Source organism: Glycine max, chromosome 2 (genome assembly GCF_000004515.6).
Source record: "Glycine max cultivar Williams 82 chromosome 2, Glycine_max_v4.0, whole genome shotgun sequence".
NCBI lineage: Eukaryota > Viridiplantae > Streptophyta > Magnoliopsida > Fabales > Fabaceae > Glycine > Glycine max.
Window position 1 is genome coordinate 5,520,051 of NC_016089.4, and position 25,970 is coordinate 5,546,020.

At 32.7% G+C, this 25,970-nt stretch overlaps 3 protein-coding genes and 2 non-coding genes across 7 annotated transcripts; all 5 read right to left on the reverse strand.

The window, feature by feature from the left end:
- Positions 1–3,893: 3,893 nt before the first annotated feature.
- Positions 3,894–6,158, reverse strand: LOC100811386 (oxygen-evolving enhancer protein 1, chloroplastic-like). 2 transcript variants are annotated; one of them, NM_001399816.1, is made up of 2 exons: positions 5,835–6,158; positions 3,894–5,658 (listed from the first exon to the last, which is right to left on the reverse strand). In NM_001399816.1, the coding sequence occupies exon 2, from the start codon at positions 4,879–4,881 to the stop codon at positions 4,105–4,107; it is 777 nt and encodes a 258-aa protein (NP_001386745.1). In that variant the 5' UTR covers positions 4,882–5,658; positions 5,835–6,158; the 3' UTR covers positions 3,894–4,104. The 2 variants fall into 2 exon arrangements, with proteins under 2 accessions (NP_001386745.1, NP_001240871.1); NM_001253942.2 differs by having other exon boundaries at positions 3,894–4,863; positions 5,835–6,098.
- Positions 6,159–10,398: 4,240 nt separating this feature from the next.
- On the reverse strand, positions 10,399–10,475 carry LOC113000953 (small nucleolar RNA Z105). Its single transcript, XR_003266258.1, has one exon. It is a non-coding gene; the product is annotated as a small nucleolar RNA Z105 (small nucleolar RNA).
- Positions 10,476–10,546: 71 nt separating this feature from the next.
- Positions 10,547–10,630, reverse strand: LOC113001000 (small nucleolar RNA SNOR75). The gene has a single exon (XR_003266311.1). It is a non-coding gene; the product is annotated as a small nucleolar RNA SNOR75 (small nucleolar RNA).
- Positions 10,631–11,191: 561 nt separating this feature from the next.
- On the reverse strand, positions 11,192–14,472 carry LOC100810337 (cold-regulated 413 plasma membrane protein 2). The gene is made up of 4 exons (XM_003519866.4): positions 13,748–14,472; positions 13,012–13,119; positions 12,800–12,870; positions 11,192–11,883 (listed from the first exon to the last, which is right to left on the reverse strand). Exons 1-4 carry the CDS (start codon positions 13,927–13,929, stop codon positions 11,636–11,638), a joined length of 609 nt encoding a protein of 202 aa, XP_003519914.1. The 5' UTR covers positions 13,930–14,472; the 3' UTR covers positions 11,192–11,635.
- A 3,809-nt stretch (positions 14,473–18,281) lies between these two features.
- LOC100813543 (BTB/POZ domain-containing protein At5g66560) lies at positions 18,282–22,080 on the reverse strand. Of its 2 annotated transcripts, XM_003518026.4 has the most exons (4): positions 21,316–22,080; positions 21,171–21,240; positions 19,771–21,030; positions 18,282–19,707 (listed from the first exon to the last, which is right to left on the reverse strand). In XM_003518026.4, exons 1-4 carry the CDS (start codon positions 21,354–21,356, stop codon positions 19,111–19,113), a joined length of 1,968 nt encoding a protein of 655 aa, XP_003518074.1. In that variant the 5' UTR covers positions 21,357–22,080; the 3' UTR covers positions 18,282–19,110. The 2 variants fall into 2 exon arrangements, with proteins under 2 accessions (XP_003518074.1, XP_014620719.1); XM_014765233.2 differs by having other exon boundaries at positions 21,171–22,080.
- Positions 22,081–25,970: the final 3,890 nt, after the last annotated feature.

Genomic DNA, 25,970 nt, shown 5'->3' on the forward strand with positions numbered 1-25,970 from the left:
TAGTTTTTATTATTTTAAGAAATAATAATCTACCTAAGGAATTTTTACATTATCATCCATCCATATACGTGATAAGTTTATTAATTTTTATTATTATATTTTAAGTGTCATATCTATCATAATTTCTTATTGAAAAGAGTAAATAATGATATCATGATGAGATAACAGGATATAACATAATTTGTGTGGAATTATGTGCAATTATTATATTATCTCGTAATATTAGCTTGTGATCATGTAAATCAACTTATTTTTAGTCTAGACCTAATCTTAGGAGTTTTATTTGGAGAATCAATCTGTATAGCTCAGTCTTAGAAGATTTTGTTGTAACTCTCTTATATATATTTATGCCTTAGCAAAACATGAAACACAGAACATAATTATTCTATCATAAAATCCTTTGTGCTATCAGAGCCAATAGGTTATGTTTGAAATTTTGTGAGAATGAGTCATCATGAAGAGGAGGCTCCTAAGAATGAGTCTCATAAGCAAGAAGAACATAAGATGGTGAAGAAGACTTCATCACCGTATGAATTGAATTTCAACGATGACCTCGAAACTAGACAAGGAAAAGGAGGAATAATGCATACAAATGTTATGCACAATGATGAAACAAGTGCAAACACTAGAATCTCAGAAAGAGACAGTTCAGGTTTGACTAGGCTTACTACAGAGCAGTGACAAATACGGGTAGAATTACTAAATGCTCAAAAAAATAAACTCTAATGACAAGATGACGTGTGAACATGATACCAATACATGAATAATTGACATAGGGGCTTCCAACCACATGACTGAAAATCTGAATCATATGCATGAACTACGAGATATTCAAAGTTGTTCAGTTAGACTTCCTAATAGACAACATACAATAGCGATTAAAAAAGAAGCATGGTGCTAGATGGAGGAGTAAAACTTACTAATGTTTTCTATGTGCCTAAATTGAATTGCAATTTGATATTTTTTTCACAAATGATGGATGAATTGAAATGTGTTGTTCAATTCACTGATAAGTTATGTGTTGTGCAGGATCGTATTTCGAGGATACTGATTAGAGCAGGTGAACAAAGGGGTGGACAATATTTCCTCAGAGGGGTTCGAAATGTGAGAGCTTACGAAACTGATGATTTGCATTCCATGGACTTGTGGCACAAACGGTTGGGACATCCTTCCTTGAAGATCACCCAGTTGATTCCTGAGGTTAAAAAACACAAAGATAGCAATGTAGTGAATGAAACATGTGAAGTCTAGTTTAGAGACTTTTGCACCCGTTGTAAAAATGGTAACGGTCCACACAGTGATAGCCGTAGCAGCTACACGAGCTTGGGAATTACATCAGATGGATGTGCACAATGCATTTTTACACGGGGACCTTGAGGAGGTTGTGTACATGAAACCGCCTCTTGGCTTTCTTACTTAGCAATATGGCATGGTGTGTAAACTCAACAAGTCCTTATATGGACTCAAACAGGCGCCTTGTTGTTGGTTTGCCAAGTTGTTTGCTGCACTAAAATACTACGGATTTCGACAATCTCTGTCTGGTTATTCTCTTTTCGTCTTGCAAAGACCGAGGGTACATATTTGTAGTGTTAGTGTATGTTGATGACCTAATCATTTCGGGAGATAATCATGAAGCTATCATTGAATTTAAAGCTTATTTACACAATTGCTTTCACATGAAAGACTTGGGGATCCTCAAATATTTCTTGGGTGTTGAAGTGGTGCGATCTTTCGTGGGTATCTTTCTTTGTCAACGCAAATATGCTTTGGACATTATAGCCGAAGCTAGACTTCTGGGAGCTAAGCCATCAAATGTGTCAATTGAACAAAATCATCATCTGGAACTTGCAGCTGACTTGCCTTTTCCTCATCCTGATCAGTATAGGTGGTTAGTAGGTTGTCTCATTTACCTCTGTTTTACCAAATCCAAGCTTTCATACTGTGTGCATGTGTTGTCTCAATTTATGCAGGCACCTAAAGAGGCCCATTGGGAGGCTGCTCTCCGTGTTATTCGATATCTGAAAGGGAATCCAGGACAGGGTGTTTTGTAGCGTAATGATTGTGACTTGCAACTATCTGGTTGGTGTGACTCTGATTGGGCTGGATGTTCTTTAACTCGTAGGCCCCTTATCGGATGGTTTGTTCTACTTGGATCTTCTTCAATTTCATGGAAAACTAAGAAACAACAAATAATATTTCGCTCCTCTGTTGAGACTGAATATTGATCCATGACAGTTGTAATAGGAGAATTGAAATGGTTAAAAGGTCTTCTCCATAGTCTTGGTATCTTTCATTCTCAGCCTATGCGACTTCATTGTGACAGTCAAGTAGCGCTTCATATTGTCAAGAACCTAATTTTTCATGAGTGCACCAAGCATATCGAAGTGGATTGCCACTTCATTCGTGACGGGTATCTCACTGGAAATATTACACCTACTTATGTTCCTACACATGTACAATTAGCTGATATTTTTACTAAAGCTATTGATCCCACTCAGTTCACCTCTTTGTTGTGCAAGTTGGGGATATGTAATTTACATGCTCCAACTTGAGGGGGGTAATGATATCATGATGAGATATCAGGAGGTAACAGAATCTTGTGAAATTATGTACAATTATTATATTATCTCGTATTATTAGTCCGTGATCATGTAAATCAATTTGTTTTTAGTCTAAACATAATTTTAGGAGTTTTATTTGAAGAGCCAATCTGTATAGCTCAATCTTTGGAGATTTTACCGTAACTCTTGTATATATTTATGCCTTAACAAAACATGAAACACAAAACAAAATTATTATGTCATAAAATTCTTTAGTAAATAAAAAATTTAATAACATTAATTGGCTAAGCATAATTGCAAAAATTAGATAAATATTTATTTATTTAACAAAATTTTGAACTTCAATATTCTCTTCACAGAAAGAAAAAAGTAGTTTTCTCAATTTTTTCCGCTTGTCCTTCTTAATGTTGATATGCTAAATGTTTAGATTACCTTTTTGTTTTTGAGTGAAACTTCATCACCTCCATATTTTCCTTCCTGCACCATTGCAGAATGAAAAGTCCAATCTAAAATCAAATTTCCGTAATGTAGAATTATATTATGGATTGAACTTTTCTTAATACAATGAAGGTGTAGGAAGCAAAATATGAGACATAGGAGGTAACCGTCATGTTTTTTAAAGGCATAAACGGAAATGATTGATACTTGCCACGTTTTTCTATTGTTGAATACAGCATACGGCTCAATTTAGAGTAAAAATTAATCTTTTGAGGTATTAAGAGAATTGACCTCTCTTAATAGATGTTCTTCCGTATACACAAACCTAAGGATTAAAGTCTTAACCACATGCTTAAAAACTATTATTTGTCAGTTCAGTTGTGTTACACCATGTTGGTTAGCACAAGTTTGGTTTGGTTGAGATTTTTTTTTTTTAAGAAATAACTACTTAGTTTTTAAAAGTCGCCTCTAGAAACTGACAACAAAAAATTAAGCAACCTTTTTTAATCAAGGTAAACCGAATATACATATTCTACAACTATCGTGATCTAAGCGATGCTAAATGAATCAGTGTAACATTTCATCGACCACCATGCTAGTTCATGCTATATTTCAGCAATTTGGGTATTGTTTGTCTGTCAAATGCTCCTTTCTATAAGCTATAATCTAATTACCTGATTTACTTGAAAACATGTTATCATGAACATAAAATGTTTAGTATTGTCAATCTTCCGAATATAGCACAAGAAGGAAAGAATAGTTTCATATTCTCAAGTACATAGGATGACAAAGCTGAGTTCTCTCCAAGGATCAATTGCAATCCATTTCAAATACAGTGTTTCCCTAGTTACTTGCATATTAGGTGTAATAAAACACATAACACAATGCAATTCCAACTAGTAAAAACTTGAGCTCCAAAACTCACACACACCATCAATTTAAACCTTGAAATTTTAAGCATTGTAATTGGAGGTCGTTAATGTACAACCATATGACAGTACTCTCATTGTGCTAGGAAAGTTGGGTCAAGGGATGATAATGCAGCAACAGCATGGAGTTACAAGAAAACAAAGGCATGAAAAAAAAAAAAACAAAAAAAAACACTCTATGACTCAAGCTGAGCATACCAGATACCCTGGATCTTGACATCCTTTGGAGCCTTTGCTCCCAAATCAGTGTCGGACGGCTGAAGACTCTGGAACACACCGATAACCTCGCCGGTCTCAGGCTTGGTCTTGGTGACACTGAAGGTGATTTTCCCCTTGGATGATGAGGCACTCTTGTTGTTTTCCTTGGCAAGTTCCTCCTCATCTCCTCTTCCACCAGCAGGCAAAGCAACTGCATTGTCATAACCTGTAGAGGCACCTCTTCCCTTGGGGTCCAAGAAAGAGCTTCCACGGTATGATGGGACCAGAAACTCTCCACTAAAGCTGTCTGGCTTCCCTGATGCCACCAACTGCTTGATGGTGAAGAGGAACGGAACACGTTCGCCTCCCGGTAGCTGGACTGTGACGGCCGCATAGTCAATTCCATCTTTCTCCTCAAACTTCACAGTGCCATCAGAAGACACCTCAAAGGGTCCCTCAATCTCATCAAGAGTGTAGGTCAAACGTGTCATGAGCTTTGTGTTTTGGAACTCAGGGGGAGCGTTCTTGGCCACACCCTCTGCCTTCACTGTGAATGAAGTTGGCTCAAGGCAGAACTTCTTGGCATTGTATTTCCCTTGCTTGAAGGCAAATGACTCCAATCCACCATCAATTGTTGGACACTGGTTTGCTGTTCCTGTCCCCTTCACTTCCAAGTAGGTCTTGCTCTGGATTTCGTCAAAGGTTAGCCGCTTTGGTACTCCTTCAGCACTTGCCCCCTGAATTTTCTTAGTCATTCATGTACATTGCCAATAGTAATGAACAGAAATACCACTCACTCATGTTGTTAACAACACCTTTTTCTAAAGCTTTCAAAATTTTTCCAGGACTTACCAAATCATGTGTTAGACTCATTATATATATGATTTGCTGAGTTTTAATAAATTTCAATCAATAACTAGCTTATGATGGAAATTACATATCTGGCTCCTAAATATGCATTTAATCATTAAATTAATCCTCAATGAATGTATTAGATCTGTTCAATTAGTCTCCTAAACTTGTTACATGAGGACTGACTGGACCAAAGAATGCATATTCAAGGACTTCAAGTGTAATTTAAGTCATTGAGGGTTTAATATGACTAGGGTTAGATCCTATACGGACTAATTTGACTATTTACTTCGTAAATAAACTCAGCATGCCATTAGTAAATTCGTCTCATCAACTACAACAAATCAATTAGTAATCTAAGTTGGTATTTACAAGGTTGAGTCCTATGCTTGACACTGGCAGTGAATTCCTTGCACTGGCTTTGGTAAAGATATGTGGATTAGACTACAAACCCCAGGCCTGGGATCATAAAGCTCTTATGCTGAATATTGTCATAAGACAATTTTTTTTTTATTCACAAATATTAGTTGCTAGTTTTTGTTAGTGGGATGTTATAAGACAAAATTTAATTAATGATATTAGTATCATTTGATAATTCTAATACAACATATGTCATTGGCATCCTTAATCAAATTGACGGTTACCACTTACAAACCAGAAGATCCTTCATAGAACAAATCCTACAATAACGAAAAAGAAAAAGAGAAAAAAAAAATCAAAATTTGACAACGAAGGTGAAGGGACATGGGTGCTCCTAGGCCTAACCTAACCTTAATATTTGTGAGTTCATGTGATAGTTAATGATAATAGATTATAGTATGAAATTGGAATTTGGAAGAAAAGCAAGGCAACATACAGAAACAACGAGAGCAGAGGTGGCAAGGGCAAAGCCTGCAATTTTGGTAGCATCAACACACTTGTGAGCCAAGTCCTTAAGATCAGCCTGAAGGGAGCATGTGACCTTATTAACTCCAGCAGGTTCCAAACCAAAAGCCTTAGATATGGCCTGAGTAGACTTTAGCTGCAAAAACTTGGTGGGTTGCATGAAAGTAGCTGCTGCTTGTAGTGACGATGCCATTGCTTTGCCACCAATCTAATGTAATGTAATGCGATATGTTCCAAAAACAAAACTAGTTTGCAAGTGTTTTTGTGTTGGTGGAGAATGAAGAGTGGAGAGAGTACAATTATTTGGTGGCTATGGTGAGTTGAGTAAGATAGCGAATAGGATAAGGTGATCTCTTATTGGATGATTCATGCTAATGCAAATGGTTCTCTTGGTTGCCACGTTGCATTCTTCTCAATTGGGATAAAGATACTTTCGTCTTTCTGTCAGAGTTTTGCTGACTAAGATGCCACCCACCACAAACTCAGACCTTTCAAAATCAGGAGCAACATGATATGATGGATCCCAAACACAAACCATGCATTTTGTTTGTTAGGGAAGCAACGTGGTAAAAAATAAGGTAGACAAATGCTAAACAACGGTTAAGGAGGTAAAAGGCAAAAAAGAACTTTTATTAGAATGTGTAAAAATGTTCTCATTTATGATTTTTAAATTTAATCTCATATACTTTTTAAATGTGTAAAAACTTTTTTTTGATACTAGTTAGTGAAACATTTGAGATCCAATAAAATATTAAATATAAATTAATTTTATAGTTAATCTAAAGGAACGGAACTTGTAAGAATTTTACAGGATTCTAACAGAGTCAAAAATTCAAATTACAAAAAATATTAATTTATGCAAGCTTTTTTTTTTCTTTTAGAGAATGAAGTATCTTTTGAGACAATTTTGCTAGTCAAATAGGACTATTAAGACATTGAAAAAATTCTAAATATTTAATATAATTGTATTTTTCATACTTAAATTTAAAATCACATGTTAAAAAAAGAAATCATATTAATTCATCTACACATTTAGTAGTGATTTATGCAAGTCTTTACCCTTAGAAAAATGTTTCTTAAACCATAGAATAATCTTTAATTTTGAAGTGTATTTTTAAAAAAATAATAAAAAATAAGTCAACAATAAAATTATTATATAAGTGCTGATGCCACCATTTTCGAGTAAGTAGACCATCTCGATTAAGTATTTCATGACATTATTTTGATTAAGTGTTAAAATATTTTTTGATATTTTACTTTGACCAAAATTGATTTTAAAAAAAAGTTCACTCTCGAAATGTTTTGAGTAAACATTTTTTTGGGAGCGTCTCTTAAGGGTATTAAGTTAATTTGTATATTTTTTTAAGAATCATTGAAAACGATTTTCTGCAAAAATCCATTAAGTTTACATCCCATGAATACAAGAGGAAATATTTTTTGAGTATTAAAACATAATATCAAAATTTTTCCAATTTGTCTTCCTCGAAAAGTGAGTTGGTGTGAAATTTTCTAAGTTCTTTGAAGGCAACGGGAAGTGTTTTCAAGGTGTGAAAACATAATATTATAATTCATCAAAAATTATCTTTCTCGAAAAGTATATTCCTCAAAAATTTGTCCTTCGAGAATATGATGAAGTTTAAAGTAAAAAAAATGATTAAAAATGTGTTGGATTAAGATTTTAAAATATTATTTTAGCTTAAAAAATCATGTGGATTTTTTAAAAATTTATAAGAATGTAATGGTTTTTAATATTTTTAGAAAACTTTTATGATTAGAATTTTATAGTTCAAATTTTAATGAATTTACAAAATATAAGTTCATAAGATTTGAAAGGACATTATGAATTTTTAAAATTTTAAAAGATTTTATAAATTTTAAAAAAAACATTCAAAATTATTAATAAAGATCCATGGATTTTGTTCACATAACATTTTAAATAAAAATCATTTTATACAAAAAAACATTAAACCTGCTACATAACAAACCAATTTCTCTTAGAGTATTTACAAGCACATTAGATTCATTCTTTTTCAATTATCAATCATGTTAATTGTTAAAAATTATGTACTATAATGTAACATGAATGCTTATAGTCATTCCCACACTAATGAACTCACCAAACAAAAAACATATTCAAAAATTATTTCAAATCTCATTTATATATTTATCAACTTAAGTCAACTTCTCACATTCATTAAAATTATATATTTTTCATGTTAGTTCATATATATTTGTGTTCATTTATATGCATAAGTACATAATCAAGATATCTCAACTTCAAAGAATGGGAAAGATTTCTCATATCACATATTATATACATGTTGACCATTGATCAAAAAAATAAAACAAATTATAAATGTTTATTGCTTCCAACAAAAAACAAGAGATTGTGTAATTTGAAAAGAAAAGTCAATTAGCGAGAAAAGAAAGAAAGAAAATTTCATGAAATCGGAAGAATTTGGATGAAATTGTGAAATTGTTTAATATGTATTTGCTACTAAAAAAATCTAATAAAATTCATGAAAGAATTCATAAAAAATTGTATATTTTTGAATATCAGAAGATTTTTTTTAAGTTGTAAAAAATCTTAATTAAATACTAACAAATTTTATTAAATTTTTAAAAAAATCTTAATAATCTTGATTGAATACCATAAAAATTATTTTTATTATTTAAAAATCTTGATTGAATATCTTAAGACTTTTTTTATCAAAAAAAAAGTCTTTTAAAATGTCAATTGAATACACTTTCCTAAGTAGTGGATGAGACAATGAAGACCTTGAATGTGCAATATGAACGAGGAGTAACAGTTGTTTCTCATAAGCACCATCGAAAAGTTATCTAGATGCAATTTTTTACAATTATCAGACTATATTCTAAAGACAAGTGCAAAAATGGTAGATAACCATTTAAAATTTCACATACACATGTAAAAATCATGGAATTTGACCATTAGGTCAAAAGTCTACAAGATAGTAATGCATATGATCTCACCTACTTTTCAATAAAAGTCATCTATTTTCTTGTCAATCTATCATTTTCTAAATCATATTCTCTCTCTATAATTTATTCTCCAAATTTTAATCTTTACCATTTCTTAATTTTCAATTCTTCTTGAAACAAATTAATTACCTTCCTAAATGCATGTGTCAAAACCTTAAACATTATATAATCTAAAACAGAAAGAGGAAATAACATATGGGATAGCCTTTATCCATATAGTAGAAAATACAACTAAAAATAACATATCATCATTATTCATGACACAATCATTGTAGTCATCAACACCAACCAAAAGATCCAATCAACTCACTGATCTCATACAACTAGCTAACTTTTAGTCCCCCCACTGGTCGTCTCCTGAATAGCCTTCCACATCGGCGAAAGGAGTAGCAGGGAGTTTTGCAGTAAACTATTAAGCTCTTCTGTGGATGAAGGGTAGAGTTCCTATGGAGTAAACTCTGTCTGTTGTAGAATCAGACGAAAACGAAGTAGGTCCCTCATCATCAATCTCAATAGGGTGTTGCTAATTCATTGCAGTACTACACCCTACTACTCTTTCTTGGGGGTCAAGCAATGCAGTCATACCTTTTATAGGATCACTTTGACGAAATGGAGGATCATTCAAGAGAGAGGACCAAGAGTTAACCAATAGTGTTATCTAGGATTGCTCTGTTATGGTTTTGGTGTATGGGATGGATTGCTTATGTATTGATGTTGATGGCCACATGCCATGATCATGTCCATCAAATGGTATTTTATTATAGTTGTACTTGATACATTTGATTTATGTCTCTATGTTAAATGCATTATTGTTGTTTATTTATTATTTCTGCGTATCAATATATAATGCTTAATGCAACACAATTTTTTTCTCGGGTTTCAGAAATGAAGATCTTTTAAAATGAACAACAATTAAAATTTTTGTTTGTATATTGGGTTTAAGTAAATGTGTTTGGACATCACACTTAAGTCCTCGAAAGTATTAAAATAAAAGTATAATTGATACAAATGCTTTAATGAAATACAATTAAAATTCCGTGACACTCATTCTACTAGTGTTTCCTTTAATTCAAAATTCTTATCTTTTTTCACCCTTATCTTTTTTATTTTCACTCTACCGAACATTCAGTTGGGATTCAATAAGATTACATGTTTTTCATATCCAAAGAATAAATTTTTCAAAGTCTATTTTTTTTTTTAAATATATATATACAAGAACCACAATAAACAAAGAACATGACAACAACGAATGGACGCCCTTATACTTTTCAGTTTGAACTTGCGCTGCAAATTTGCGAAAAAGTGAACAATCAAAAAGATTTTAAGAAATAAAAACCGATTAAAATTTTCTGCCTCAAAATTTAAAGTAACGTTCTGAGTAAGAGAAAAGAGTGGATCGAAAGTGCTTGAAACAAAATCATAAAAAACTTAACACATGTAATATAATAAATATCATCACCGCCACACAATTCTCCATTCTCTAGGAAACAATAAAAAAAATAAAATTGAAGAAGAATTAATAAAGATGGCATTCAGAATGAGTAGGAGGATTGTATTCATCATATGAATAATCATATGAAAACATTCAAAACTATCATCACAATGCCAAGTAATAAATAAGAAAATTAAAAATTAAAAAAAAATAAACAAATTGAAAAAATACGAAATGGAAGAGTGGAATCCTCTCAGACAAATGCCTCGATTTGTCGTCAGAATTGTTAAGAATGGATCGGACTCGTCATCATTATTTGATCATCACCGAGAAAACCACACCTTCGTATGTTCAACAAAATCGATCCATAAAAAGCACTATCAATCAAATCAAATACACATAAGAAAAAAGAAAGTAGAAAAAGATGAAAAGACTAAAAGGAATTATAGAGATGAAACAGTTGCAACGCTCCCTGCGCCGTGAATTGAAAACCCAAAATCCCCCGTTTCAGTTTTATAGGCGAAGGGGTCTGTGATTGTGAGTAGAGATTTAGGGTTTGGCACGGTTATAAGGGTTTAATGCCAATGGGTCCACTTATTGGGCCGTGAGGATTGAATGGGCTGGTGGTATTCAAAACTTATTAGGCCTAAGAAAGTTAGACAATTTTCGGCTTTGACTCAAGAGAGAGAAATTATGATTATTGCAACAAACTATAAAATAAAAAGAAAAAAAAAATACTTAAACAGCATTTAGATTTTTGAAAGTTTAAAAAGAAAATGAAAATAACTATATACATTAAAGGTTAATTTAGGGATAAAATACATATATACCAAAAGAGATAATTATCTTTATTAATAGTTATAAATTATAAAGAAAAAAGTATTTTCAAATATACATTACCTTTATTTCACGTTAAATTTAATCTAGAAGTTAGTAATTTAATTATGATGTAGTAGTTCATATCATCTCTCAAAGGAATAGATCTTGATTACTTTTTTCCATCAATAAAAATTGATGACTTTTTTCCATCAATGAAAGTTCAAACAAATTAATCGAATTGATTATTTACTATTTTGCCTGAATATTCTATAAAATTGTAGTGAGGAGAACTTTCCAGGATTTCTAAGTGCAATGTTAACACAGTTTTTTTTGGGGGGGATAATTTACTATAAACTCTGCATTGGTGTGGGTAAGAAGCTAAGTAATGGAGTTCTTTTGTCTAGGGTGGTATCAAACTCTACCATCTACAAATTTATTTCCTGACAGATTACACATAATCGCCAACTATACTATAATGATTTGTAATTTTTTCCTTTGATGTCAATCATGCTATATACTTAATGAATAATGAATGCACAAATAGGATAGACTATGAGGAAGAGGATGCCAAGAGTATTTGATATTCCATGTTTCTGTGTGAAAGAATTTTTGAATCCACCGGTAGCCCTGATATGTTGTTGTAGTAGGTAAGAACCAATGAAAAGATCAATCGCTAATCCAATCCAGTTATTCCTTAATCTGTGAGCAAAGATGTCTGGGGCCACTGTCAAAATAAGAATCATTGATCCAGGTATTTCCAACCAATCTGCATGGATCGATTCCAAACCCATTCAAAACAGCAGTTAATTAATTAAGTACTTTACTAGAAGGCAAAAGTCAATACGCATGTATATGTGAGCTAGTAAGAAGATATTATTAGGTAATATTACCTCACCTATGTTTTCACTAATTTTGGTATGATCCATAATTAAGTGTTATTAAATTTTTTAAATAAAAAATGCATCTGATATAAAAATTGGTTGAGATCATAGACACATAAAAATTAATCGAGATCATAGATAAATAGTTATTTATGATTATAATTTATTGCGAGTAAAGGCAAAAATAAGTGAAGTGAATTAAATAAATTAAGTTCAATATTGAGTCGATTATTTAAAAGAAATAATTGACCTATTAGAAAAATGTTAAACCTAAGTTTCACTTGTTTAGTTTCTTTATACTTGATACTTCTTAATTTATTAAATATATATTCTTCAAGTACTATCGTTTAATTTAGTATCTTTATAATGAACATTTTCATATTAGAAAATGAGATAAGAGTTAGAAGAGAAAATAAATAAATAAATAAATATTGGAATATAAAAACTATGTGATGATAAATTTTGAAGATAAAATTACAATTTATTGAATTTATTTATTTCATATAAAATTAACATTTCACCCACCCACCCCCTCTCTCTCACACACAACGAGCTTATGTGTTATACAATAAAATTTAAAATTAAAGTTTAATTTTTTTTCATTTATCTTCTGAAAAACAAATTTCATTTACTGAAACAAAATGAATTTAATCCAATATTTGATAAGTTGAGTTTGAACAATTTATGAATTGTCAATGTTGTTGAATTAGATTGACCCAACTGAAATGTTCATACCACTGAAGTATGATATTTAGGTAATTAAAATGCATAAATGTGTTAGGCATTGCAAGTTAAGCATACCAGGAAAATGTCTAGGGAAGAAAAGCCTCAGCACGACTGCGATGAATGCAATCCATTTTCCAACTTCTCCTCTGAAAGATAGAAATTAATGATGAATTTTAAGTCAATCAATGTATAACTAAATATTGTATGAAAGAAGGGAAAATAATTTGGTAAAGCGAAAACAAAAGAAAGGAAGACTAATTAATATGCCAAACGTCGTTGTTAATTACCTTAAGAAGTGGAACAATGACTCGGGAAAACTGAAGAATATGTAAGGCACTAATAACGCTGTCAGCATATTTGTCCTCCAGTTTGTGCTATCCAGTATCAGTAAATAACTGAAACAATTATTTTCCTTAATTAATAAAAAAATCCTCCTTAAGTTGGTCACTGATCAACAACTTGTCAATGATTTGTATATCGATCCTTGATTAAAGAATTAAGATATGATATAAGATGCATTCCTTTTTTTTTTTCTTCAGAAAAATGTATTTTTAATCCTTAATTAATTTAAATTTTTCTATTTCATGTGATGAATTTGAACTTTAAAATTTAAATTCTAGCAACTTGGTCTCAACTGATTTATGTAAAAAAAATTAATATAAAAGATATTTTAGATTGAATCTTATAAAAAAAAAAAAAAATACTTTTAATTTGGTTCCTATAATAAGAAGTGGAGGGGGTATTTTTTTCTTCTTCCATATGTCATTTTCTAAGCCAACCGTCTGTGAAACCTTATGAAGGGACTAATTTTCATTTCTCCTAAAGCTAATGATTTTGAAGAGTCTTAATAACATATTCTCTGACATAACACATTTTTTTATTACTTAAAATTTATTGAATAATCGAAAAATAGAGAATGTTTTAGAAGGAGTATATTGAAAATATAGTTAGCATTTTTCGTAGTTTTTTCCTTCATAGACAAACAACGTATAGGTTGGTAAATAGAATGAAAATGGAACTTACATGGCAGCAAAGGAAGCAATCCATTTAAAAAAAGAAGTGCCAAAGCCTTTGCCTCCTAGCATGGTGGCATCGTGGAGGAGCTTCTTGGCTGCAACCTTGAGCTCTTGTATATCGGAATCGATTAAACTAGCAACAACAGCATCCGTTTTCATAGCCACATATTCTTGTAATATTCTGCCCATCGTGCTTCACTCACAATTCACTACGTTATTGAGGTTCTCTTTTAATAGTGTACTATAATAATAACAAGTGAGAAATATTTATATATAACCGTAGTTTGGGGTGTACTTTAAAGTAAGTAACTCTGGAATTAATCTTATGTTGTTATGAGAGGTCATAATTCAAAGTTTCAACCAATGGTCAGGGAATGTAAAACGATGCGAACTTTCGGATCTTCTTCACTTTTTTTCCACTTGTTTCTTGGCTTTGACTTTTTTCATAGGTTTACCATGTCATATTACGGGTTTGTGATGCACGTTGCATTTCATTCCTTGGGGGTGGGGTGACTGTGCTGTCATGCATGCACCACAATGGCACTTTGTTTCTCATGTTGCAAAATGTCGTAACAATTACAATAACAGTAGTATATTATATTAATATGGTGTGATACAGTGGATAGTTAATAATGTTTCGTTTGTAGTCAAATATTTGATTTTTAAGGAGGTATTTGTTTTATGGTATCATTTTTTATGCTCAAAAAATTTCATTTTTAAAAATGTTATTCTCATATACATATTTGATTGACAGTAAGTAATTAAAAAACTTATTTAATTAAGAAATTGAAAAAAGTAAAATGAAAAGAAATATTGTAGAAGAATGTAATAGGAATACGAAATTATTATAGAAAATAATTTTTATTTTTATGGGAATAGGGAAATATCTATTCCTTTTCCATATAAATAAAAATGGCTTAAAATGTGATAATGTAACCTTCCTGAGAATAAAACATACTCAAGAATATATTTTTATAACTTTTTTATGAGCATGAGAATATTTATTTACACCCTTATATTTCCAGAAATAAAAAAGATGACTAAAAACAAATGTTCAATTAGTTTTGTGTATATAAAAGAACATATATGCCCAAGAAGATTAATCCCTTAAATGGATATTAGTATTTGAAAAATTAGTCTATTGATTGAAAGATAATTTGTGAATAATATAATAATGATAAAGTTCTATTAGAAGATAATATTAAAGTAATTAACATCTTAGTTTTGAGTATATGAAAGAACATATGTTGAAAGAAATTAATCTCTTAAATGTTCGTATTTAAAAAATTAGTCTCTAGGTCATGACTTAAAAATAGTTTGAGAATATATATAAAAACTAACATTACCAACTAGTATATTACTTGTGGGTTAAACAACATTATCAACCAGGTATTCATGTGGTGCACATAGTAGTGAAGCTTCACCAAAATTTAGGGAGAGCTAAAATAAAATAAGTTAAAATGGAACTTGTTACTTAAGTTTTAAATTGATCCTTATGTTTAAAAAGTTTCATCGTTGTATATAACAAAAGAATTCTTTGTTTCACTAAATTGATCTTTTTGTCAATTTTTTTGCACAAATTTGGCTAACTTTTTGATATATGACAAATTGTGAGAAATGTTACGTCAGCCAAATTTAACATTGCTAGTGCCCAAAATTAACAAAAGAATCAACTTGACCTAACAAAAATAATACAAGAAACTAACGAAAAATTTAAAACTTAAATAATCATATTGAAACCTAAAATATACATGAAGGACAACAAAAACTATTTTAATATTGGTGAATATTACTAAATGTGAGAGCAATTTCCATAATAACATTCTAAAAAATTCTTAAATTTGTCATTTCCTTTGATATATGCTTCTGTGCTTGAGATAATTTTTGGATTCAAATGGTGTAGAAGTTTATTTTGTTCATTTTTTTTACAAGTTTTTCTCTTGAAAAAAGAATAATTTTGTTTACTCTTAAATCTATTTTATATAAATTTATCAAATGCCCATAGAAAAGAGAAAAAAATATATTTACATAATTATCATAAATTAAAATATATAAAATCTTTAAATGTAGTTGAGCTTGTATGTTCTTTTATCAAAAAATAAATAAATCAGTGCATATATATAAGAAACATGTATATTTAAATTACACACATATAACATACAAAAAATTTAAAAAAAAAAATTGGGGAAGGGAGGATTGGCTCTCCCCTGTCATAACATAGTTGCACCCCTTGGTGCACATGAAGCATATTTTTTCACCTGATATAAGGAGTGTTTCATTTTTTTTTCAAGTAAGAAAATTTGTTTTATTTTTTAAAATTGAATTGACGTTTATGATCTTCGTTAATAAATAGCACATGCACATGCACATACCTTGCAAGTTTTTGAAAGAATACCAATTTATGCTAAAATTCATCTCGACGTGCATTTTTAAATTACATATACCACTTTTTTTTTCTCCCAACAGACTGTAGTTTGTAGGCAAACGTAACTACTACTAACTTTTTTAAAACACGAGGAGACGAGGGGCCAGATCTTTAGACATACTTTTATTTTGTTTTTAATTTCTTCCGCAGGGTGTCCGTGTCACAAAGATTAAATCATTGTTTGTAGTAATTAATTATAATAAAGAAAATTTAACATTTTAAGGAGTCATGAAAAACAGATGAAAACCATAAGAGTAGGGATAAAGAAACGAGGATGTCTTACAAATCATATATATATAGTGTGTTAGAAACTTAATATATAATTTGGTTGTTATGACAGATCATATCATGTGCTTAGTATATCGATCTCGTTGTTTTTGCGAATATAATTCGTTCAAAATTGATATAATCATCCACGAGTACATCACTATGAAACTACCCTTTTTATAAATAAAAAAATAACGAAAGAAAGAAAATAGCCTTTTAAAAGATAATTACTTGCCATGCGGAATGTTCATAAGATTGCAGAGCAAATCAAGCCGGCATGCTGATCTTGCAAGGTAAGGCTAAAATAATAACTTGGATGACATCAAGCATTCGAGCTTGTGCTGTAAAGGGTTCACACTTCACAGAGAGGGAACAATGATACTGAAAAGACACATGATTGTATAACTTTTATTACATACGAATTTTCTATTTTTTAAAATTGGCCTACATATACTTCTACATGCTTGGAGGTGAAGTTAGATAAAGGGATTCACAACATATTATACATTATGCCAGATATATTATCCACGAATTGATTTGAAAATGAAAAATTAAAATAATATATAAAAGATATATTAACAATACTAATGTGTGTGTATTATTTTTGGTATTTGTGTGTGTATTATTAAGATTAATAATATTAATTTTCAACCTTTTTTAATAAGTTTATGATTGGAAAAATAAAAAAGTCATATTTTTTCCATTGAATTAGTGATTTAGCAAATTATTTATTATAGAATCTTAATTTTTTGTGATGTAATAATAATTAATCGCACATTACATAATAGAGGAGTTAATCGTGAAAAACCATAAACGTATTTTCAATAAATTTTAATCTAAACAATTCTATTTTTACGTTAGATTCTATTAACAAATAATTTTTTTTTATCATTATTAGACAATAATCCATATTTTGATTGTAAGTTTTCTTTTATCAAATAAAAAACTATGGTTTTCAACTTAAAATAATAGTTTATATATTGATGAAAATAATAATAGTTTATATATTGATGAAAATAATAATAGTAATTTCGATAATAACATCCATTGATTTATAGTATTTCGTAGATTGTTATAAGAAACTGAAATCGGAAAAGTAAAGTTTAAAATTAAAAAAATTAAAAGATTGAGAGAAAGTGCATAAAAGTAAATTAAATGAAAAAAATTCATTAAAAATGAAAAAAATACATATATACACTACGATCCCTGAACCTATAATAATTATGTGTGTGCACCCTGAATGCTGGATGAGAATATTTGAGTAATAGTAATTTAATTCAAAGAACAATGACTATTGAAAGTCTTATTTATAAATGTATAATATTAACAGTTGAATTATATTATTTCAACAACTAATTTATTAAAAATTGAAAAATAAATCCACATTGATGGATAAAAAAATCAATCTAAACACAATTTGTATATAATTTTTTGTATAACCAGTCTAAAAAACATTTACTGCAATCACAATAAAAGACCAATTCCGCAAATAAATAAAAAATTAAAAAACCAACATATCTCCCACAAACTACAAAGGTATATGTAATTTCCATCTATTGAACTTTTAAAAAACGTAGTGTTTAATACTAACAAGGTGATAAAAGCATTAGTTAACAATAATTAAATATATGTTTTTAAATAGTTTTACTAACAAAATTAGTAATTATTTTTATACAATAAAATATATTTATTTTCAATTAATCAGTATTCTTATTTACCTTGAATAAATAATATAGAGAGAAAGGTCCCTTTCATGCATGTCAACTTGCCCTATTGTTTTTAGTTTCCAATTCCATGTTCTCAAGTCAACAACAATAATAAAAGAACACACCTAGAAGTGAAAACTCAAAGTTTCCAACTATGAACATCCCCACATAATGATGATGGTTATAGAATTAAGGAACACACATGAAATAATAAGTTTGACTATTTCTACCCCCTTCTACCAAAACCCAATCAAAGAAAGGCTACTTTACCATTGCTGAAGGAGAAATGGAAGCAAAAGCAATAATGAATCCAGCGTCATACCCGGAAAGTGAAGAAGCCTTTGTAGCTGTTTCTGCGGATAATGGTCACGAGTACTTAAAGCTTCGGAAAAGCACTTTAGCATAACCATAATATAACCCCATCTTTTATTAGAAGCAATTATGAGTGTGATTGAGTACTGTAACCAACAATAATAATCACACAAACTTCGAAGATTTTTCCATTACCTATTTGCTGTCTCCACCATGCCACCCACTACCATTTAAGACCTTATAATTTCATGTCTTGTGCTTCTCCACACATCGCCATCACCTCAAAAGTCGGTGACTTCAAAAAAATTTAATCCCAATAATTGGTGCACTGGAGCACGATAGCAATAAGAAAGAAACAAACATCTTATAAAAATCAAATTAATCCACAAAGTAAGATTATCTTAACACTAACAATGTTAAAATATATTTTAGTAAGTTTTAATTAATTAAAACTTTAGTATTAGTAATTTAATTTCAAGCTCATCTCATATTTTCATATACCGAATAATTCGAGAAAGTAAAGTTATTATACTATTAATCAATTGAAATTAAAATTATGGAAAATTAAAGAAAAAAAAAATGAACAATTACAAGTGGGACCCGTATGAAATTTACTCCAACAATGATTCTCACGTGAGGGGAGGAAGTTTAGCATGGTGACTATACATGATGGGGATGCTGCTGCTGCTGCGGCTGCTGCTGCTGGTGATGGCGTCCTTTGCGGGTATCAACAGCCGTTGACTCGTGCGAATCACAAACCTGAGTCTTAAACTTGCAACCGAATTTCCGGCCCAGCGACGCCCTCCAACCACCGGCGGCGCCGCCGTCGGACTTGTCAAACTTGGCGATGACTCTCTTCATAGAGGAACACTCGCGTTCCAGTTGATGCACTCGCGTCCTCATGCTATCCATGTCCAAGCGCAGCACCTGATTCTCCCTCACCGCCACGCGCCACGTGCCGTTCCGTTCCTGCACGTGCTCTAAGTCTAACCCTAATCCTTCTCGTCCGCCGCCCTCCGCTTCCCGTTCCAGCGCCGCCGACTGCCGCCCAGGCTCCGCGGCTGCCTCCGCCGCCATCAGCGTTCCGGCGATGGCGTGTCGTAGCTGAAGCTGCTCGAAGAACAGCACCTGAACCACCGCGCGCAGCGGAAGCCTCTCGTTTTGCGCCGCGTGCGTGCACGCCTCCAGCGTCAGCTTCTGACAGTCTAACAATCCGCAAATTTTCTCTCTCTCCTCTTCCGAAACCCACGGATGTGCCTACAAAAGGGAAAATCAACGTCAAATTAGAAAAACGAAAATTCGCAACGGATTCGGTAATACCTTGAGATACACATCGACGGCGCGGTAGAGACCGTCGTCGAAGAGTCTGGCCTCGTCGGGAAGCGAGATGGCGAAATTGTAGAACTTCTCCGGCTTGAGATTCGCGTCGGAAGCTATCTCGGAGAGGTAACCGTCGATGAGTTTTCCGACGAGCATAAGCGCCGGCGACCTCGTCGCCGCCGCGTCTTCCGTCGTTTCCGCGGCGGTTCTCGCTTCTAAACCTTCCAAGAACTGACTCAAAATCCTCTCCACGCAATCGACGTCGTAAAGCGTTTCGTTCAGGTACGAGTAGCTCGGCACGAGAAGGTCGTCAAGCGTGGCTTCTTCGAGCTGCAGCCCTATCTTCTTCTCCAGCGCGTCTCTGCAGGCTTCGGAAGCGTTCAGTATGTTCGTCGTTCGCAACAATCCGAAAAGAAACCTCGTCGCCGTCGCTGCCTTCGAACTCTTCTCCAGCGGAAGATTCGAAACCAACGTCTCCAGAATCTCCTTCTGCTCCGCCTCCGTCGCAACGGATGAAGAAGAAGATGACGACGGTAACGGTTTCCGATTCGATCTCGAAACTCCAGGAATGTACTTCTTAGCATAATACATCACACACGTCTCAATAATCTCAGGACTCAGCTCCGCAGTTCTCATCGCCAGAATCAATCGTTTAAACAGAGGCAACCGTAGAAGCGCCAGATCTTCAAACCAAGACTCTCCGGCACCGGCGCTTGCCTTTCTTCTTCCGGCACCATCGAGTCCATTCCAGATGACCTGTTTGGACGCAGAAGAAGCGTCGCTGACCGGCCAACCGAACAATGCAGGATCCGAAGACGAAGTTCTGGAAACCACGGAATCAACGCACCTCTGCGTGATTCCGAGATTTTCCGCCATAGGCATCAAGGAGTCACACGATTTTAGCGTCTTGACAGAGTCCTTGAGGCTCTTGAGCACGTGCTGCGATAGAAACCTCTCCGTCTTTGAAACGAGGTTGTCCTCGGAGTAATCCTCGGTCATTTCGAGAAACTCCCCGGCGCACCGGAGCGCCGCCACATTGGACGGCGTCAGGTCGATCTTGACGCCGTAACAGAATTTCGCAGCCATCTCGAACGCCTCAGAGCCTCCCGGGAAGCCCGTGAAGGTCACGTGACACTGCTCTTCCACGATTTCGTCTTCATCTTCGTTTTCTTGCTGCTGCTGTGCTGCAGAGGAATGAGTCGCCGCCTCTTGCTGCGTAATTAGAAGGTGGAGCTTTCGGCTTTTTGACATGAGAGGAAACTGAAAGAAACGGGTATCAGAGACAAATTTCAGAGAATGAAGTACGGAATGTTGTCGCTACTGGAAGTGGAAATGGACCCACCCATGTAAGTGAGAATTGAGAAAATTTGAAAATTGATTCTCTGTGTTTTGAGGCTTACCTTGTGGAGATGGAATGTCATGTCATCAACTTCCACCACAATGTCGCTTGGCAATCCCGTTGTGCAGAACCTGCAGAGTGAAATTGTGAGGAAAAAAATTTTAAAAATGAAAAGCTTGAAGGAAGATAGTAATATAGTATCCAACCATGCTTGTCCTTTGGAGCTGGGTTTTTCTGCCGATGACATTTTTTTTTCTCTGCAAATGAAATGTATGATATGATGTTTTTTTTTGGTTCTTCAGGGGTTTCTGTGTAGGTTACTGGAGAGACAGATCCATGAGAGTGAGAAGGGTGGGAATGATTTTTAGGGAGAGTGGAGACACTGAAAATTTTGCGACTGTGAAAGATTGGACGGATGCAGAATGTGGGGGGATAATACCCAGAATTGTTGTGGTAGTGTTGAAGGGGGGTGAAATGGACTTGACTAGCACTACCAATTGGAAAAAAAAGAAAGGGAAGACGAGAATGAAAGAAATTGTTTGTTTGTGCTTTTTGTTGAGTTTTTTATTTGTAAAGAAAACAACAACAGATGAAACTTCAACAAAAGAAAATAAAATAAGTGAAGCAGAATGGAATCCACAAACTCAAAGCGGACAAATTGATCTTGAGCAAATTCCTAAAAAGGGGATCATATTGGGTCGTTTTTCCCTCCTTTACCAAACCTTCTTTCTTTTTCTTTTCTATGAATCAGATCAGAACTTCATTCTCACCTAATGTCCCTCTCTCTCACGACTACTCAAGAGGGCAAATAGACTCAACTAAAAGGAAGTGTCTTGCATGAGTTTTTCTCCTTAAAATCCTTGAAAAGACAATAATCACCTATTAGTCCTTATAGTATCTCATTGCTTGCCAACCCGTTTCTTGCACTTTGCGCAAATGATGTTATATTTTGTAGTATTTTATAAATGAATTTCTCATTGTGACTTGTTGACTTGGTTAGCTTAGTTTAATAAATCAATGATAATTAGCATTATGCATTTATGTTGCACCGAACGGATGATATCTACTGTCTCTTCTTTTGACCCCTGGTATAATAAAAAAATAATATGAGAATGAAAGATTAAATCTGAATTGTATAATTAAATATACATATTTAAAATTTAATATTATAAAATCACTTAAAAAGTTATATAAATTTTTAATATTAAATATTAAGTCTTTATATATAATTATACAATCTAAATTTAATTTCCTGTGTCTCTTATGTTTTCTCTCTTAAAATAAAACATGATCTTTTGTTTCACTGCAGTTATTAATGATCACAGACTTCGTGATAGCAAGAAATTTACAAGCAGCCTCTTTCTATATATTATACTACTACCAGAAAATAAAATCAATTTTAATCACTGGGATTAGTAATGTAGGTTACTTTTTTTATCTGTCAATGTCATTTGCAGAGAATAAATCACAGTAACATCGTTCAAATTAGGGACTAGTGAGTGTGCAACTAAGTACAGGTCAATTTTAGTGGTTAAAAATATTGAATTTGAAACTTTTGTGACCACCACCAGGCTCCAGCTCATAAACTCACTCGATCGGATTTAATTGGTTCTAGATTTTCCTACTTTATCAAGTGGACATACATATAAGCAGTCATAAGTAGCAAATGGTATATAAAAAGAAAGTTTGCTTCATATGAATCTCAAAATCATTATTGCTGAGATATTTTTTAGTTTTCAAACTTTCGAAGTTTTCAGCTCAGGTCCCCTTGCTCTATCTTCTGGAAATGCCCCTCCCCCTACTCTTAGAACAAAAGAGGTTATTTTTTATGTACCAAAATAAAAGAGATTTTTGTTTTTTATTATTTAATTGGAAATGAGCTACCCCTCATTTATGTTGGCATATCTGCCCTTTCATCCCTCCTTAGAATTTATGGCTGCATTTAATAAGTAGACAGTTACTGTAAGATAAAGTATTATTATTCGAATCACAAGTTCAAAGTGAACGGAATGAATTATTTTTCAAATATTCAAATTGAGGAGAGTCGAAAATGTGGACAAAATATCAAATTATGCTGGAAGGTAGGACCGTCCAAGAAGAACATCTAAGGGCACAATATCCTCAACAAGGATATGTGGAAAAGGTCAAATAAACCCCACTTATACCCTACATGGGTTTCAAATGTCTTTGAATGAACAAAGTTACTGGGAGGATAGACCAATTATTTGAGAAATATGGTTTACACAAATAGGTAATAGGGCATGTCTTTGATGCTTCTTTTCACGTGTTTGGTGGCTCACCATGAGAGGATTTGTACAAAAGAAGTCGTGTCACAGTGTCAATAATGTACCCTATTAGTCTGGCCATGGATTTGGGCGTTCTTGAAGGACAATATAAAGACAAGCCACCAAAACCAAAATAACAAAGGGATAATTACAAGACTCAGTTCAAACTTCAAAGTAATAGCTCTTTGATTAGGCAATGTGAGTTTCCTTTCTTAATTTGAGTTTTCTTTTCTTCCAAGTCTTAAACTATTTGCTAGCTAGTTGTTTAGTTTCATTAACATTTATATAAAAATTTCTAATTAGTATGTATATTGTAAGATTTACTAGTAATTACTATTTTTATTAATGATTTTTATATTGATATACAATGAGTTAAAATCAAACTATTTTTTTTCTTATATTTAAAATTCCAAATGTCCCCCCTCTCCCTCGTTCACCAATTCCCGCCCTCCTCTTTCTCTCGCTCGAGGACATACACAAATTTACAAAGAGTAGGTTAAAAAAGGGAGCACAGAACCATGATAAAAGATAAAATAATAAATGATAGTAATAATTAAATCCAAAAGTTATGTGGCAAGTTGAAGAAGCATTATATATAACAAGCAGCACAAGAACAGAGGAAATTATTCTTTATTAATTTAACCATGAACATAGAAAATTATTCTTTTAATAGTATTCTGCCTGCAACACCTACGAGCAATATTATAAGAGGGTATTCCAATCCTGGTTTTTCTTTTCTCTGTTTCTCTCTTTCTCATCAATTTAAAATATTTATCGCAGACCATTCACTGAGACTGCTTCAAGAATTTGAGGATTCCCATTACCTGCAGAACACAACATTTAGAAAAAAGTAAATTTCATCTTTGTAAGCCACTTAAGCACATTTAGCGAGTTTCTTAGTCAAGGTTCTCCTTGTTCTAAAGTCTGAACTATGTAATTTTATATATATTTCAATTAATCTTGATCAACTATTTGTTGGATTCTGATTCACAAAAACTATTTGTTGGGTTCAGGTGTCCTATTCATAATACTACAATGATATACATCCTCACTTATGTCTCAAGATAGTACAATACAATATAATTTGCTAGCCAAGTCTAAGCTTATTAAACTCATCTCAGTTTATTATTCCTTTCGTACAACCACTTTGCTTTATTCAATAACCAAAGGAAAAGAAGACTAATGTTCTCTATTACACTTTATTTATGCATTAATTTCAAAGTAAGTTGATACAAACATAATTTTTTGATTTAGCACTTGTTTGGATCCACTTCGATTACACATATTTGATTATATATAAAATCCACGTCAAATCTCTTAAAAAAATGATGCAAAAGCTACTTCAAGATTATGTGCTCTTCCCTCTTCCTCCCAACGCATGACCAAACATGCTCTTAATTACTTTTCCAGCATATCTCCAACAATCAAACAAGATAGTTATACCTTGAGGTGGAGTTCTTGATTGTGTTGGTTGCTGAGTAGGTCTTGGTATGACAACGCCAGGCCATGAACGACACATACAATGATTTCCCTCCTGTATGCTATTATAAACATTGGTCAAGTGATTGCCACATCCACCCCAGGTGTATTTCTCACACCTCCTGCACAACACCTTGAAACACATGAAGCTTTTGGACCCCTGATGAAAATCGAGTTATTATATTATATTTTCTAATGCTAGCTCTGCCTCACATACAAATTAATTAAATGTGATACAACACTTGCTGAACTTAGAATATATATATATATATATATATATATTAGTATTGGCACCTAGAGAACATCGATACAATTTCTTGTGTTGCTTAAGGTAGTAACGCCCTAGCATAGTGAGTCACTTAACAAGTCCATTTTTGAGTTTGGAGTTTTCGCCACAACCTCTCTTGGGTGGGTTTTGAACGCATCAAGGAACAAAGATTGGAGTCATATATTGTGTCGTGAAATCGCAATACTAGGACAAAATCGCTCCAAACAACTAGCTCTCTCACGCGTTTGGTTTTTATTTTCTTATAATTAGGCGATATCTTTTTGAAATTGATGGACACCACGAAAATTTTCAACTAGACAAGAATTTTGTGTACATTAATTTATACTTAAATTTTACTACATGCTAAATAGAACTGCTCATATCCTTTTGCCCGTCTGGCCTAGAATTATCCACTATTGAACTCAAGAATTATTTCAAAAATAAGTCTCCGCTCCTAGGATAGCAACCTATGCTAAAGTGCACCTACTCTCTCAATATTTTGTTTATATATAACCACTATTAGTCTATTATTAACATCTAACTAGAATTAATTAAGGCTTAACTATGATATATCCGATCGTTTTTCCCAAGCTACACATGATGTAATCATTATTTTCTAACATTGGTGGATGATTGCACAAGGTTCACTTGGCTGCACCTAATGAGGCACAAGTCAGAAGAACCTAGACTAATTAAATTGTTTTTTCAGTTTGTTCAAAGTTCAAACAAAATTTGGAAAACCAATTAAAACTATGAGAAGTGGAAATGCTAAGGAGCTTTGACTTTATGATTTTTTGTAGTATAATTGTATAAAGGTATTAATCATCAA

Excerpts from the sequence above, each read along its gene's own strand:
- LOC100811386 (NM_001253942.2), bottom strand. The coding sequence starts at position 6,056 with ATGGCATCGTCACTACAAGCAGCAGCTACTTTCATGCAACCCACCAAG. Across the intron at positions 4,864-5,834 it reads CCTCTGCTCTCGTTGTTTCT|GGGGCAAGTGCTGAAGGAGT; the intron begins GTATGTTGCCTT and ends AAGAAAATTCAG.
- LOC100810337 (XM_003519866.4), bottom strand. The coding sequence starts at position 13,929 with ATGGGCAGAATATTACAAGAATATGTGGCTATGAAAACGGATGCTGTT. Across the intron at positions 12,871-13,011 it reads TCATTGTTCCACTTCTTAAG|AGGAGAAGTTGGAAAATGGA; the intron begins GTAATTAACAAC and ends TCTATCTTTCAG. Across the intron at positions 11,884-12,799 it reads CTTCCCTAGACATTTTCCTG|ATTGGTTGGAAATACCTGGA; the intron begins GTATGCTTAACT and ends CGATCCATGCAG.
- LOC100813543 (XM_014765233.2), bottom strand. The coding sequence starts at position 21,356 with ATGTCATCGGCAGAAAAACCCAGCTCCAAAGGACAAGCATGGTTGGAT. Across the intron at positions 21,031-21,170 it reads TGACATTCCATCTCCACAAG|TTTCCTCTCATGTCAAAAAG; the intron begins GTAAGCCTCAAA and ends CGTTTCTTTCAG. Across the intron at positions 19,708-19,770 it reads CCGTCGATGTGTATCTCAAG|GCACATCCGTGGGTTTCGGA; the intron begins GTATTACCGAAT and ends TCCCTTTTGTAG.